At 42.6% G+C, this 15,316-nt stretch overlaps 1 protein-coding gene across 8 annotated transcripts in view; it reads left to right on the forward strand.

Moving 5' to 3' along the window:
• LOC143277158 (ATP-dependent 6-phosphofructokinase-like) overlaps nucleotides 1–15,316 on the forward strand; it is a 193,925-nt gene that overhangs the window by 14,451 nt on the left and 164,158 nt on the right. For all 8 annotated transcript variants that reach the window (XR_013053689.1, XR_013053690.1, XM_076581916.1 and 5 more), the window contains exons 3-5: nucleotides 4,856–4,933; nucleotides 7,234–7,423; nucleotides 12,677–12,842. Coding sequence is in view for 6 of the 8 variants with exons in the window: in XM_076581916.1 (XP_076438031.1) it covers nucleotides 4,856–4,933; nucleotides 7,234–7,423; nucleotides 12,677–12,842 (434 nt within the window). In the remaining 2 variants the exon portion in view is untranslated. The remainder of the gene's footprint in view (nucleotides 1–4,855; nucleotides 4,934–7,233; nucleotides 7,424–12,676; nucleotides 12,843–15,316) is intronic.

A 15,316-nucleotide genomic window follows, 5' to 3' on the forward strand; every position in this document is an offset into this window, starting at 1 on the left:
CTGTTGGCGTTTGGTTTGGTGTCTGAGCGGAGTATGTATGGAAGTTGTCATGTTGGTGTGTGAATGCATGTTTTGCATGTCGATTTTTACATTGTACAGTGTGGTTAGGCATGTGTTGCCTGGAGGAATGATGTATGGATTTACATCATTTAGTTGTTACTACTAGTACTACTGCTCTTCTTCTTTGTTCGTGGACTGCAACTCCTATGTTCACTTGTATGTACACGAGTGGGCTTTTATGTGTATGACTGTTTTTACCCTGCCATGTAGGCAACCAAACTCCATTTTCTGGGGTGCTGCATGCTGGGTATGTTCTTGTTTCCATAACCCACTGAATGCTGACATGGATTACAGGATTTTTAACGTGCGTATTTGATCTTCTGCTCGCATATTTACACGAAGAGGGTTCAGGCACTATCAGGTCTGCACATATGTTGACCTGGGAAATCAGAAAAATCTCCACTCTTTACCCATCAGGCGCCGTTACTGAGATTCGAACCCAGGACCCTCAGATTGAAAGTCCAACACTTTAACCACTCCGCTACTGCACTTGTCACTTTACCTGATGTCTAGAATATTATGTGTGTAGTCATACATGTATGTTTTTATGTATGATATATATGTGTGTGTGTGTGTGTATATATATATATATAATGTACATGTGTACATACTGATCCATAAAAGGGCGTCAGCTCAGGAGAGCCACTGACGGCCATCTAGCTCCACTGTGCTGTGTGCATGCCATACACAGTTGGCCCCCGGGGTGTGTCTACCCATGCATGTGCAGTCTGGATCCGGCAGAATCTGCGGAAGAAACCTGTTGGTTCATCGGAGAGGAAGGCAGTTACAGCAACGCACTGTGGAGTGCAGAGAGCCAGATGAGACACCGAAAGGATATCTTGGTCATCCACTGCATCCGTGCTCATCCTCCAGTCGTCTCGACTTAGTCTTGCCACTGGAAATTGGTGAACCCGGACGAGAGAGTGAGGTCGACGTTGCGCAACTCCTCTTCACTTTAAACAAACTCATCACGCGAGTCATCAGTCATCCTTAATGACCTTTCATCCTTCATCCTTTCATCACCCCCAAGTCCTGTGGCGACAGGCGAGCGACGAAACGACAGGTGTGGGTACACTGGCAGTCGCAGCTGCAGACCTGCACACAGGTGGTTCAGGCCATAGGGTCGTTCTTCATCGACAGGAGCAGCGATTGAGCTCGGCAGCCGTCTGAGCAGCCCTCTTTAGGAATGCACTGCTCACCTCCCTGGCATGAGGAAGGGGCTAGAAAAGGTGCCCTAAAAATTGCCTGCTCCATATCGCCCTGGCCAGCATACCGCGGCTAGCGGGGACCCTACACCAGCGGTCGAAGCAAAGAGAAAGAAAAGGAAAAAACAGGGATCGTTCCTCTCACCATGGGTGCTTGGAACATAAGGGCTCTCCTGGACAGAGATAACGCGGACAGACCCCAAAGGAGAATGGCATTAGTTGCATCCGAACTCGCCAGATACAACATCGACATCGCAGCCTTGAGTGAGACTCGGCTTGCAGGCGAAGGCGAGTTCAATGAATGGGGATCTGGTTACACCTTCTTCTGGAGTGGACGAGGAAGCGAAGAGCGACGTGAGGCTGGCGTTGGTTTTACAGTAAAAACAGCACTTGTCAGCAAGCTAGCTGGAATCCCAAAGGGAGTCAACGACAGGCTTATGACCATGAAACTCCCACTGGCATCGGGCCAGAAGCACCTCACCATTGTCAGTGCCTACGCCCCAATCATGACCAACCCGGATGAAGTTAAGGCGAAGTTCTGTGAGGACCTTCACTCTGTCATTGCTGCTATCCCGAAAGCAGACAAGCTCATCATTCTTGGGGACTTCAGTGCTAGAGTTGGCTCTGACTACATCTCCAGGGATGGAGTGATGGGAAAGCATGGCATGGGCCACAGCAACCCAAATGGATTGCTTTTGCTTCAGACCTGTGCAGAGCACGAACTGCTGATAACCAACACAGTTTTCTGCCTCCCTACCCGTAACAGGACGTCATGGATGCACCCTCGCTCAAAGCATTGGCATCTCATCGATTACGTCATCGTCAGGAAAAGGGATAGGCAAGATGTATGTGTGACAAAGACCATGTGCGGCGCCGAGTGTTGGACAGACCATCGCCTTGTAGTCTCGAAGCTGAATATTCGAATCCAACCCAAGAGACGCCCCCAAGGCCAGAAGGCTCCAAAACGGCTCAACATCGCTAAGCTGAAAAACACCACCATCAAACAGACCTTTGTGGAGCTGCTGGAAGATCGTCTGGAATCCGCCTCTCTGGACAACCAGAATGTGGAGTCTGACTGGAGGACCCTGCACGAGCTGAACTATACAGCTTCAGAGACCCTGGGACCCATGACCAGAAAGCACAAAGACTGGTTTGATGAAAACTGTGATGAAATCAAGCAGCTTCTGGATGAGAAACGCCGTCTGCATCAAGCCTACCTGAGCAACCCAAAGTCCACATCAAAAAAAGGATGCGTACAATGCCATTCGCAGGACTGTTCAGCAAAAGTTACGTCAGATGCAGGATAAGTGGCTGAGTGACAAAGCTGATGAGATCCAGGGATATGCTGACAGGCACGATATGAAGAGGTTCTATGATGCCTTAAAAGAAATCTATGGCCCCACATCCTCTGGATCATCCCCCCTCCTCAGTGCAGATGGGAATACCTTGATCACCGAGGAGAACATTCTCGAACGCTGGGCTGAGCACTTCAACAGTGTCCTAAATCGCCCTTCCTCCATAAATGATGAAGCCATAGACCGTCTCCCACAAGTCCCCATCAACGAAGCACTAGACGATCCGCCAACCCAGAAAGCAATCCGTCTGCTATCCAGTGGCAAAGCACCTGGCTCAGACTCCATACCAGCAGAGGTCTACAAGGATGGAGGCACTGTGCTGACTGAGAAGCTCCATCAGCTGTACTCACTCATGTGGAAAGAAGAGACGATCCCCCAGGATTTCAAAGATGCATCTATCATTCACTTGTACAAGCGAAAGGGGAACCGGCAAGCCTGTGATTACCATCGGGGAATTTCCTTGCTCTCCATCGCAGGCAAGATACTTGCCAGGATCCTACTAAACCGCCTCACAGCACACCTTGACCAAGGTCATTTGCCTGAGAGCCAATGTGGATTCCAGAAAGAGCGCGGAACCACCGACATGGTGTTTGCTGCAAGGCAGCTGCAAGAGAAATGTCAGGAGCAAAATGCTGATCTGTTCTCCACCTATGTCGACCTCACTAAGGCCTTCGACACCATGAGTAGAGAGGGACTGTGGAAAATCATGGCCAAGTACGGATGCCCTCGGAAATTTATTTCCTTGGTCAGCCAATTCCATGAAGGCATGCAGGCTCGAGTCCAGGACAATGGCGAAACATCTGCTCCTTTTCCTGTCACAAATGGTGTCAAGCGAGGCTGTGTCCTGGCTCCAACACTGTTCAGCCTCATGTTCTCTGCAATGCTTACTGATGCCTTCAGAGATGGCGATGTTGGAATCGGCCTAAAGTACCGAACAGATGGTGAGCTGTTTAACCTCAGAAGGCTTCAAGCAAAAACGAAGGTCATGACAGACATCATCAGAGACTTTTTGTTTGCTGATGATTGTGCCCTCAACGCTGGATCTGAAGCTGACATGCAACTCAGCTTTGACAAGTTTGCCATTGCCAGCAGGAACTTTGGCCTTACCATTAGCACGAGGAAAACTGAAGTTCTCCATCAGCCAGCCCCAGGGAAACCCCACGTTGAGCCCAACATCACAGTCAACGGTCAGAGACTCAGTGCGGTGGAGCGGTTCACATACCTTGGCAGCACACTGTCACGAAATGCGACCATCGACGATGAAGTGAACGTCAGGATTGCAAGAGCAAGCGCAACCTTTGGCAGACACTATGCAAATGTGTGGAACAGAAGAGGCATTGGTCTTGAGACCAAGCTAAAGGTCTACAGAGCAGTAGTTCTCCCCACACTACTGTACGCCTGCGAAACTTGGACAGTGTACCAACGACACGCCAAGAAGCTGAACCACTTCCACACAACATGCCTCAGGAAGCTATTGAACATCAAGTGGCAAGACAGGACCCCAGACACAGAGGTGCTTGCAAAAGCCACCCTTCCCAGCATCTTCACCATCCTGATGCAGTCCCAGCTTCGCTGGGCTGGACACGTGGCGCGCATGCCAGACCATTGGCTGCCCAAAAGGCTCTTCTATGGCGAGCTGCAACAAGGGAAAAGATCACACGGAGGTCAGAAGAAGCGCTTTAGAGATACTCTGAAAGTCTCTCTGAAAGCGTTTGATATCAACCTTGACTCCTGGGAGGAATCTGCAGTGGACCGTGACAAATGGCGCGCTGCTGTGCACAAAGGCGCCAAGTTGTGCGAGGCCAACAGGACTGCTGCAGCTGTTCAGAAGAGGCAGGCCAGAAAGTCACGGGCAAACAAGCTCCCTGACAATGATATGCCTGTCTTTGTCTGCCCCAACTGTCAGCGAACATTTCGTGCACAGATTGGACTATTCAGCCATCAGCGCATTCACAGATAGATTCATGAGCATCCCCCCACCCCACCACCACCCTCCACCCATCCCCCACCTGGATGACAACGATGGTCATCATCGATCTCAATGGACACACACCATACATACATATTTCATAATTTTATCTAACATCTGTAAAAGTGTGTGTCATCATTTATGTTTTCTTATTGCACATGTATACATTGATAAAGGATTAATTGATACAGTTGTTTACTGCCTGATGGATTGTCTCTCTCTGGGAAACAAATGGGTTTTTACTGGTGTTATACTTTCACCCACAGGGTTATCAGGGCATGGTGGATGGAGAAGACCACATTGTGGAGGCAACCTGGTCCAGCGTGTCAGGAATTTTACAACTGGTAAGTCCGCATACTATATAGCATGTCTTCAGATAGGTCCTCAATATATACTATTTAAAAGTGAGTCCTGCTCTCAATACTGCTCACCTCCATTCACCCTTGCTTTGCCACACCTTGGCTTGTTCTGTGTCTTTATCAGCATCAACAGTCCACAGTAAATGTGATTGTCATGTCAACATGAGGTCACCTTGTAGAGGAAATCCTGCATTCCTGAGTTACTTTCAGCCTGATTATACAGTCTCCTTTGTTGGTTACATTATCAGCAACATGGATTGAAGTGAACTGCTCAGAATGCTTAATTGGTGTTTTAGGAAACCACCACTAAACACCCCCATCCCCACCCCCCTCAAAAAATTAAAAAACAATTTGCTTTATTGTGGAGACAGAATGGATAATGCTTCTCTAGATTAGAGACTGTCACTACATCCCAAGTACAGTGGTCCCCATGAATCCACCAGCACCTTTGACATGACCTTGCAATGGCATGGAGCTGGGGAAGTGGAGGAGAAATCCAAACTGAAGTCACCATGGGAGCAGGGCATGAAGGATACATGAGACAGTTTTTTGTTTTATTTCATTGTGGTCAGAGAGGATGATGATAACTAAGACCAGATATGATGATATTTCTCCTTTGCAAGGGAGGATGAGCATGCCATGTCTCCCCAACACACCAATCCAGGCTGCCCAGTCTGCACCAATCCTTGGGTGGTCAGAGAGGAAGACCAAAACAATGACAGGTCTGATAACAATAACAGCAATGATGGTGATGATGTTGGAATCCATGATATAAAACTGCTGTACTAAAATAGATAAATACAATACAAAAAAGAGAGGCAAGGCCTTCAAGACTCACTTGTGATAAATTAAGTCCCCTAGCATTAATTACAGAGTAATTTCCCTTTTTTACTATCTGCACTAAAATGTTTGCAAAATAAATAAAAATTCCATGCTTAGCAAAAGAAGTTCCTGTTTGAACAAAAAATGATAATAATGACTCCTCTTGTTGTTGTGTCAGAATAAGAGGTCAAAGTGCCAAGTTTAGAGGATACAAAAAATATAAATATAATAGTAAATGCAGTTTGCATATAATTAGGCTTCTTTTTTTAATTTTTTTTGTGCCCATCCCAAAGGTGCAATATTGTTTTAAACAAGATGACTGGAAAGAACTGAATTTTTCCTATTTTTATGCCAAATTTGGTGTCAACTGACAAAGTATTTGCAGAGAAAATGTCAATGTTAAAGTTTACCACGGACACACAGACACACAGACACACGGACACACACACACAGACACACACACAGACAACTGAACACCGGGTTAAAACATAGACTCACTTTGTTTACACAAGTGAGTCAAAAAGGATAGAATAATAGAGAGAAAAAAAAAGAAAACTGCTGCACTTTCTTTCATAACATATTGATATTCCTTCATCCGCTACTACTGCCAAAGCGATAGAACTACTGACCACTTTTGATTTCACCCAGGATTTCTGACAGCCCACACATGAAAAATGACACATCTTGGATTGGCTTATGCACAGAGATGATCATAGCTGGATGGAAAACACAGTGGTGTCTCATTACCTCATCTCTGATCATTTTTTTATCAGTAAAAGTAGTCAGTGATTCCTTTTTGTGTGTGTGTAGAAGTTTGGATTGTTTCTGTTTGGACTATTATTATCACTTTATCCATTGTCTTTATTTTTACAACTAAAGATTACCTTCTTTATCTTTTATAGTACTCGTTATTTTAAAGTAAGAATGATTAAAAAATAGTATAGTTACACCAGGTGACTGAGATGTATTTGATGCAAAAACAACACTGATACATGTAACCCCATTCTGCTCTGAATTGTTTTCAAATGAAGGTTTGAAGAATTAAATTTGTTCTGTCTCAGAAACTAAAAACATCTCAATGGTTTGTATAGCCCCTTGTAGTTGGAAAGTCTTATCTTGATTTTATACATTCTAGAAAAAAAGTGAAAAGTGTAAATTCATCCATGTGTACAAACAATGATGTCATACCAATGCATAAACGTCACAGTGAAGCCCTCTCTTGGGAATGAAATTGTTTTGTGTGTGTATGTGTGTGTGCGTGTGTGTGTGTTAATCATTTACATACATGTATGAGCACATCATTTTTGCATGTATCCTGCCATGCATAGCCCAGTTAACAATGGCGGCAACTACAATTACAAAAAGAAAAAGAAAATATGATGGAGGTAGTGTGAATGCAGATGAGTACTGTTAGCACACCAACACAAAACATACAACCTCATTGAGTCAGGAGAACATTGCAGGGAGGGACGGTGATTGGCAGTGCCCGCTGCAAGGCATTTCGGGAGCGGGAGGGTCGGCTGCAGGCGGCTCTGAACCTCATTCAGAAGGGCATCACCAACCTAGTGGTTATCGGGGGGGATGGCAGCCTGACTGGTGCCAATCTCTTCCGGCAAGAATGGGCCAGTTTGCTGGAGGAGTTGGTGCAGCAAGGTGAGGGGTTTTGGTTGGTTTTTGTTGTTGGTGGTGGTGGTTTTACATTGATTCTTAAAGACATGAAGGAAAACAAGACCATTTGCTACCAAGCAACAGCTCTATTAGGCGATATACCAAACGCAATCATTTCTATAAAAAAAACCCAACATAGAATGAAACAATGTTATTGTTTCACCAAATCATCATACGTAATTGAGATCTGGGGGTGAAGTAAGTCATTTTGATAAAATCTTGACAGATTCATTTACAACCCATGCACAAAGCTCTTGTGATAAGCTTGTGAGCTGGATAAGAATCTGTTGAGATCTGATCAAAATGAAAAAGCATGAACAAGAGGATCAGTGCATTTTGCGCTAATATTAAATCTACTGTAATTACTTACAGACATGCATCCATGTGGTTCTCTGTCAAATTATCTGTGAAATTCTTGCAATAATGATGCAGGAAAATGGAGATATAGGCATTACTATGAATGACATTGAATATAAAATATTCCAGTATGCAGATGACATAGAGTTCACTTTCACAGATGACAGAAAATCATTTGAAACATGTATATTAGTACTAAGGAAACTTCTTGCCAAATCTAGATTGAATATAAATGCTAGAAAAACAAGTGCAGATTGGTAAGGATGGAAGAAAAGGTAAAAGATAAGATTCATGCAACATACTGGTATGGAATCCTCTTAAATTCAGAGTGTTTGGTATATGGTTTACTATTGACATAAAAGAAAGTGAAAACATAAACTGCAATGAAAAATTAACAGAAATAAAAATTATCCTTTTATTGATTGCATAGAAAATTGTGGACGAAGGATATTAGGAATGTACACTATTTAAAACATGGATGAAATGACAGTTTGTGGTTATTTCTTCTAAATCCTCCTGGTGACTTGCAAAAATGTGTTATTATTTCATATGGAAACAGGATAGAAGAAGTAGAAAAAAACTGCAACAAGAAGTATAAACAAGGGTGGTTTAATTTAATTCTAGATAATGTGATTGATTTGAAAATTTACTCACATTCTTTGAACCTATTTTGCCTTACAAAAATAAAAGAGACAAACCATAATTGGAAAATCACAGCATCAGAAAATTATCCTTTTATTGATTGCATAGAAAATTGTGGACGAAGGATATTAGGAATGTACAATAAAATTGTTTGGACAAATTAATTTCTCAATGCATATGATAAATTATATTATGGAACACAAATACAGAATCCTAGAGAGATGCTCACTGAATCCATTCTCTATAATGAAAGACTTAAAGTTGATAAAAGTACCCTCCGTCACAAAAACTGGATTGACAAAGGTATTTTGAAAAATGTTGGTGACTTTATTAAGGAGAATTGACAGTTCTTATCTTTCACAGAGTTCAGACAAAAATATGATTAAGCAATTGATTTTGTGGCTTTTAATGGAATAAAATTGCCAAAGATTTCAAGCAAAAATGAAAAATATCTATTATAATAGTGATAAAGGGCATTCATAATGCACTATCCCTCCTTAGCACAGGGGCCCAGAGTGTTAACAATTCAACATCAACATGGGGGAAAATGGTTACAAAAATCAGCACCACAGGGCTTTGTTATTAAGACTATAGATTGTGACACTGCAGCTGAGAAAAACTGCATTGCAAACACTTCATTCAGTCAAGAAAAAAAGAAAAGAAACATAGCTGTATTACACCATCATGTGTGAGCCTAAATGTTGCAGGAAGTGAGAAGAAAAATATTAAACAAATCAAATGAAAGAATGTTTTGTCAAATTTAAACAGATTAAAGATATAAACTTAACCCTTAGCCTGCCAAAGGATTTGACAAGTAACTGAATTCTATTTGCTGGGGAATTTTCACAAACACAGCTTGGTGTAGAAAAAAAATTATGGATAAGCTTCTAAATTTGACCATGTTTCTCCTCTCCTTCAGTCTCTCCACTGGTTGCCTGTTTCTGATCGAATAGACTATAAGCTATCCACTCTGACCTTTTCTGCAGTCAACGGATCTGGCCCCAAGTATCTTTCTGAACTCATCCATATCTATACCCCGTCTCGCCAGCTCCGTTCTTCCTCTGATACTCGACTTCTCAGGATACCTCACGTCAGAAGTAAGACCTATGGACACAGATCGTTTTCTTTTCAATCGCCAAAGACGTGGAACAAGCTCCCTGATAACCTCCGTCATTCTGATTCCCTCGCATCTTTTAAATCTCGTCTCAAAACTCACCTTTTCCCTCAGCAATAAGTTTAATTGTGGCAGGTCCACAACTACATGCATGTATATGAATGTGTATTGTGTGCGCGTGTGTTTATGTAAGTTTGTGCCTGCCTATGTGTGCGTATTTGTTAGGGTAGCTGTTAGATACACATGTATGTTAAAATGTATGTATGCAGTGTGTGTGTGTGTGCGTGCGTGCGTGCGTGCGTGTGTGTGTGCGTGCGTTCGTGCGTGTGTGTGTGTGTGGTCACATTTTGGTGTGCGTATGTAACATAGATATAATGTTTTATGTTATCAAAAGCGTTTTTGTAAAGCACCTAGAGCAGATTTCTGGATAGTGTGCTATACAAGTATCCATTATTATTATTATTATTATTATTAAATTTCTTCACTGACACAGGTAAAAGTGTATATTTTCTGAAAGAAAGAAAAAAGGATAATACAGGAAAAAAGTGTTTTGCTATAATTAAATGAATATGTGACCCACAATTTTTTTTCAAAACTAAACATTACACATACACATATATACACACGAACCAGTGCATTACATGCACATGCATGCACACACACACACACACACACACACACACACACACACACAATCTCCAAGAAAGGATTGTCTGGATCAAAATCATCAGCCCAATGTCAAACCCACTGATCTTAAAATACGAACACCACCACACCTATCCCACTGCACCTCCCCTTTCTCACCTGATCTATCCTGATTCGCTCTGCACACTGAAGTCTGATATCTTTACCACCCTTACAAGTTCATGTAGGCTTGACTGTCACACAGAGTTTGCTATGGTCTCGAATCACTTAACTCTTTTGCTAGATAAGTTGAACTATTTTCTGCTCTCTGGTTTAGTAGGAACTGTAGGCTGATATTCATCACCTTCCTCTTCCAAATAATCATCAGATTGCAGTTTATCTTCATCTTCTACAAGTATTCATTATAATTTTCATTGAGCAGTGGCTAAATCCTGTGTCATGGCGCTTAGTTTTGCTTGTACTCTGCTTGGACGAGGCATCCCTATTGTTGACATGCTCCAGTCAGCCAGTAAAATCACTTGAAAATCACATTCCTTGATGACATAAGTTTTTCCAAGTTATTATAAGGTTCAGGGGAACCTTGGCAAAGCTAAAGCAACCAATATCATAATTCCAAAACAATGTATAAGCTTTCGCAAGTCGAAGATATTTAGCTGCCATTTGAGTGCAGCTTTCATTGCAGTAGCAGGGGAGTGATTTATCCGCCATTTGAGAATGGCTTTCATGGTAGTCTAAAGGTTAAAGTTGCTTCAGATGAGAACAATCCATAGAATTTTAGCAACAAATGTAGTCCTTAAAAGATAGGAATATTGACTATGATTTTTGTAACACTGGAAAAGTGTTGATCATATGTTTTGGAAATATGTTACACAACTATTTTGGAATTGTATTCAGACTATTCATTGAAACTTATGAATTAACATTAAATGTGAGATTAATTGAAAACCATATTTTGTTTGGGTATGATGGATATGTGTGATGGATATGTCAAAATTGATGTCGTATTTGATTTTATCATTCTAGTGGCTAAATCCTGCATTTCTCACTCTTTATGGTCTGGCTTCAGATTTGCCAGCTTGGCCTTTGAGTCCAAAGGCCTCAGATCACCATTACAGCCTTAACCCTTTCATTGCCTGTAAAACATTAGCTGATGTCCTACACAAAATATTGCCGTAGTGGCTATAAGACGTCCACTGATGTCCTGCATCTATCCTGAATTTTCCTTCATTGGAGTTTCGTTCAGTGAACACAAACAGAATCAGAACAGTTAATTAAATGTATCTGGATTATAAACATGCTAATTAAGCGAGCTTGGGTCAGGTGGAGGACCCCTTTCTTCTTTATAATGTTTCACTTACTGGACTTCGTTGAGTTGGCCTGAGAAGTCAGTTGGTGTCATGTATAAAGAGCATCTGAAACTTTGTCCAACTGAGACAGAGGTCCCAGTAAACAGATTTACACAGCTTACCAGGCTGTGCAGATGTCTGGTTATAACAATGAGAGATGCATACCGGTATATTTTCTCTGATGATGGGTTTGAACTCGAATGTGATGACAATGACAGTGACAAAGCTGTAATGTTTGACACTTTGTCCAGTCCATCTATCCAGTTAGATATAAGTTTTGAGCAGGTGACAGTGACTGGCAGTAAGGGTGCAGTACTTTTGTGCAATTTGAGAAGAGGGGTGAGAGAGAGACCCATCTCCCTCATATATGTCTCCTGCAGACTGCTGATATGGGATGATCGTTCTCCAAAGAGATAAGTGTAAGCAAGATAATGATCAGCCTGATTTGATTACATTTAACTTTAAGACACTACTGATCCATAGATATGAAATAGAAAAGCACACAGCACTCCTAAATTTCAGACTAACTGAATTCTCTGCCACCTGGTGTCATTACAAAAATCAGCTCATAGGAAACCCCTGATGCTGTTTGTTTCTTTTAGGATCCTTGTTTTATTGAACAAAGCAACACATTTCAATAAATATGTATTTGCAGTGTGTTGCACATGTTGTTGGCTTTGCACAGTTATCTAGCATGTGGATTCTGATTACAATAATTGGAACACCATCACCAGCATTTATTTAGCAATGACTTAAATGTACTTGATCTTTTTCTTATACTTGTACTGATAGAAAACCTACTTAGGAAAAAAAATCACTTAATATTATTATTGTTATTATTGTTGTTGTTGTTGTTGTTGTTATTCATGCATTTATTTAGTTAGGTACTAATTTTTCTGAATGTTTATTTTTTGTACATTTTCTGTATTTTCTTTGTATTATGAAAAAAATCCATTAAAAAATGCGAAAGAAATTTTGTAGAATTGAAAAAATGAAAAAATGAAATTGAGTATAATTGAATCTGGTTCATTGATTAAAAGTGAAATTGGGTTGAATTGAATATGGTTCCTTGAGTTCAACTGAAATTGAGCTGAATTGGGTGGTTCATTCAGTTGAACTGGATCTGCTTAACAGGCAAACTTTCAGAGCAGGAGATGGTCAAATGCAGACACCTGAACATTGTGGGCATGGTGGGCTCCATTGATAATGATTTCTGTGGCACTGACATGACCATTGGCACAGACAGCGCCTTGCACCGCATCATCGAGGCTGTGGATGCCATCTCCACCACCGCCAGCAGGTGGGTGGATAGGAGTAGAGAAAGTTGGGCAGTGGGGAGGGAGTGGGGCTTTGGAAGAGAGGGATGGAATGGGGATGGGTGTGAAAGTTTTTGCAAATCTGTGTCAGATCAAAATGATCTTTACTGAGGGTGAAAGAATAAGCTTATACAGCCTTTTTACATCCTGCTCTCAGAAAAAAAAGAAAGGGAAAAAGGGGATGAAGATAAACCATTGAAGCAACACACAAGAAATTCGATCGGAAAAACACTACAAGTGCAAATAGATAAACTATTACAAGCAACATACAAGAAATTCAGTTGGAAAAATACTACAAGTGCAAATAGCAAATAGACCTACACATTGTTGTCATAAATGTGTCAGCATCATATGTCACATATGGTGCTGACACAGTTGTAACATGCTAAAGCAACATCTTTACATCATTAACTTAATTATTCAGGAAGGAAAGGAACGAGAGTGAAAATGAGAGCATATTTTCTTTGGGGCTGTTCCATTCTCAATACTGTGCATACACAAACATTTGTTTGATAATAATCACATCTGAGCAGAAGAATTTCTAAATTTTTGTTGTCAAATTTGTGTCACAGGATTAGATTTTAGCTTATTTAGATTTATAGCTGTTTTGTTCAAATGACTGATGTGTTAAGACCATGACAGGTTATTCTCTGTTGTGACCCCTAGTATTTTGTGTCATTCAACTTCTTCAGTTTTTTGCCCCTGGAAGCATAAAGATTAAAAAGAGGTATGCATTTTTTGTTGCTTCTGTCATGTGGTCACATACATACGTTTAGTTTGGTGTCATATGCTGTACTGTGTCAAACTGATGCAAACTAGGCCTTGCTCTGCTTGGCCAAATTTCGTGTAGCTGACAGTTAAAAGATGACCTGTCTTGTCCAGTCCGCTCTTAGTCAATTGAACGCCTCTAAAAGCTATAAGCGCTGAATCATTCCCTTTGGCCAAGTCTCTCCACGCCATCTTGTCAGGTTTAAGCTCTGTCTCGTCTTACGCTTTTTTTGGCTATTAAGCATATTCATTTGGCCTTATTTTGCTGCATGCAGCTTGTGTTTATTGTATTCTTACATTCTGTGTACTCATTCGACTCAGACCCCTCGAATCGTTCGTTTTTCTCTACTTCCATGTCGATCCTGTCTTTACTTTCTCTGTTGGGGATCGGATTTTCGCTGGGTGCTTAAGCGCGGGTACCATGCCTCGTATGCCATCCACTATGGCAGGAGTCATGATGCTGGGATTGAGACCCGGCAAGAGACTCACCCAGGCCCGGAGGTCATGATTCCTCCCAATAGGGACCGCGGCGATGCATCTTTAGACGCTAATTGTGGAGGCGACACTCGTACCAGTAAATGGTCATGAAGGGGACCGGGGGAAAGGGGTACGAGCGTCGCCTCCTGAGGTGTCCCAGCGCGAGGCAGGAAAAAGGGGGAGTGGCAAGTCCTCTCTTGGCAGTGGGGACTCGCGGCTAGGCATGAACTCCCAAGTGGAGGCCGCGCCCAGCCGTTACCCGGGTCCCCAGTCGGAGACGGCCCTCAGGGGCCCCATTGCTGTTTCCCCTCCTCCCTTCTCTGCCGACCCCCCTCCCCTACCACCTCCTGGGGGGGAGAAAGTTTTGGTTCCGGGGGGGGAGGGACCTCTACTTTGCCCACCCCAGGCCAAGCCACCCCAGTCCCACGGGAGGGGATTCGGGGCGCATGGCCACCTGCTCTGCTGGTCTTCCCGCTCTCCGGCCGGTCTCCCCTGCTGGGGGAGGCCTACGTGTGTCAGGCGGTTCCGGGCAGTCAGCCCGCTCGTCTTCTGGCGGGACTGACACCCAAGTCGGACCTGACCTCCCTCCGACTTGGCCAGGTTTTTCCCTTCATGGAGGTCAAGGCGCCAGTGACCCTTAGGGTTGGGGTCACAGGATGGCTGTTGCCCAGGGGTGGTTTCCCACATTCTACCCATACTGGGGCGCACCTATGGTGCACGCTGGGTTGCCGGGAGGACAAGGGTGTGCAGTAACTAGCCTGACTACTCCAAGGTATATCACACACATGTCATCTTTGTGTGATATATGATGTAGTGACTGACACAGATTTGTAGAAAGTTTGTGAATACTTAATGTGCAGAACTATGTAAAGAATGGTCTGATTCTACCAAAGTAACGGCTTGTTTAGTGAATGACATTCTCTTTGGGACAGCAAACACTTCAGATCATTCATGTAGTAAGGACAATAGCAGTGAAAGCTGTGACAGTTCTTCATGGATATGAGCAGCAATGTGGCACTGAGATACATGTGAGGCACTACTTGGTGAGTATCAGCATGATGTGCATACTCTGCTGGCAAAACACTGTCCTGCATGTGGTACGTATATGTATACATCGTGTTTGACCCCAGACTCATCTGTTTTACACCTGAAGCAGATCTCACATCAATAAAAAAAATATTTTTAAATTTTAAAAAGAAAATTCTGTACACAA

This window comes from Babylonia areolata, chromosome 33, assembly GCF_041734735.1.
Source record: "Babylonia areolata isolate BAREFJ2019XMU chromosome 33, ASM4173473v1, whole genome shotgun sequence".
Classification (NCBI taxonomy): domain Eukaryota; kingdom Metazoa; phylum Mollusca; class Gastropoda; order Neogastropoda; family Buccinidae; genus Babylonia; species Babylonia areolata.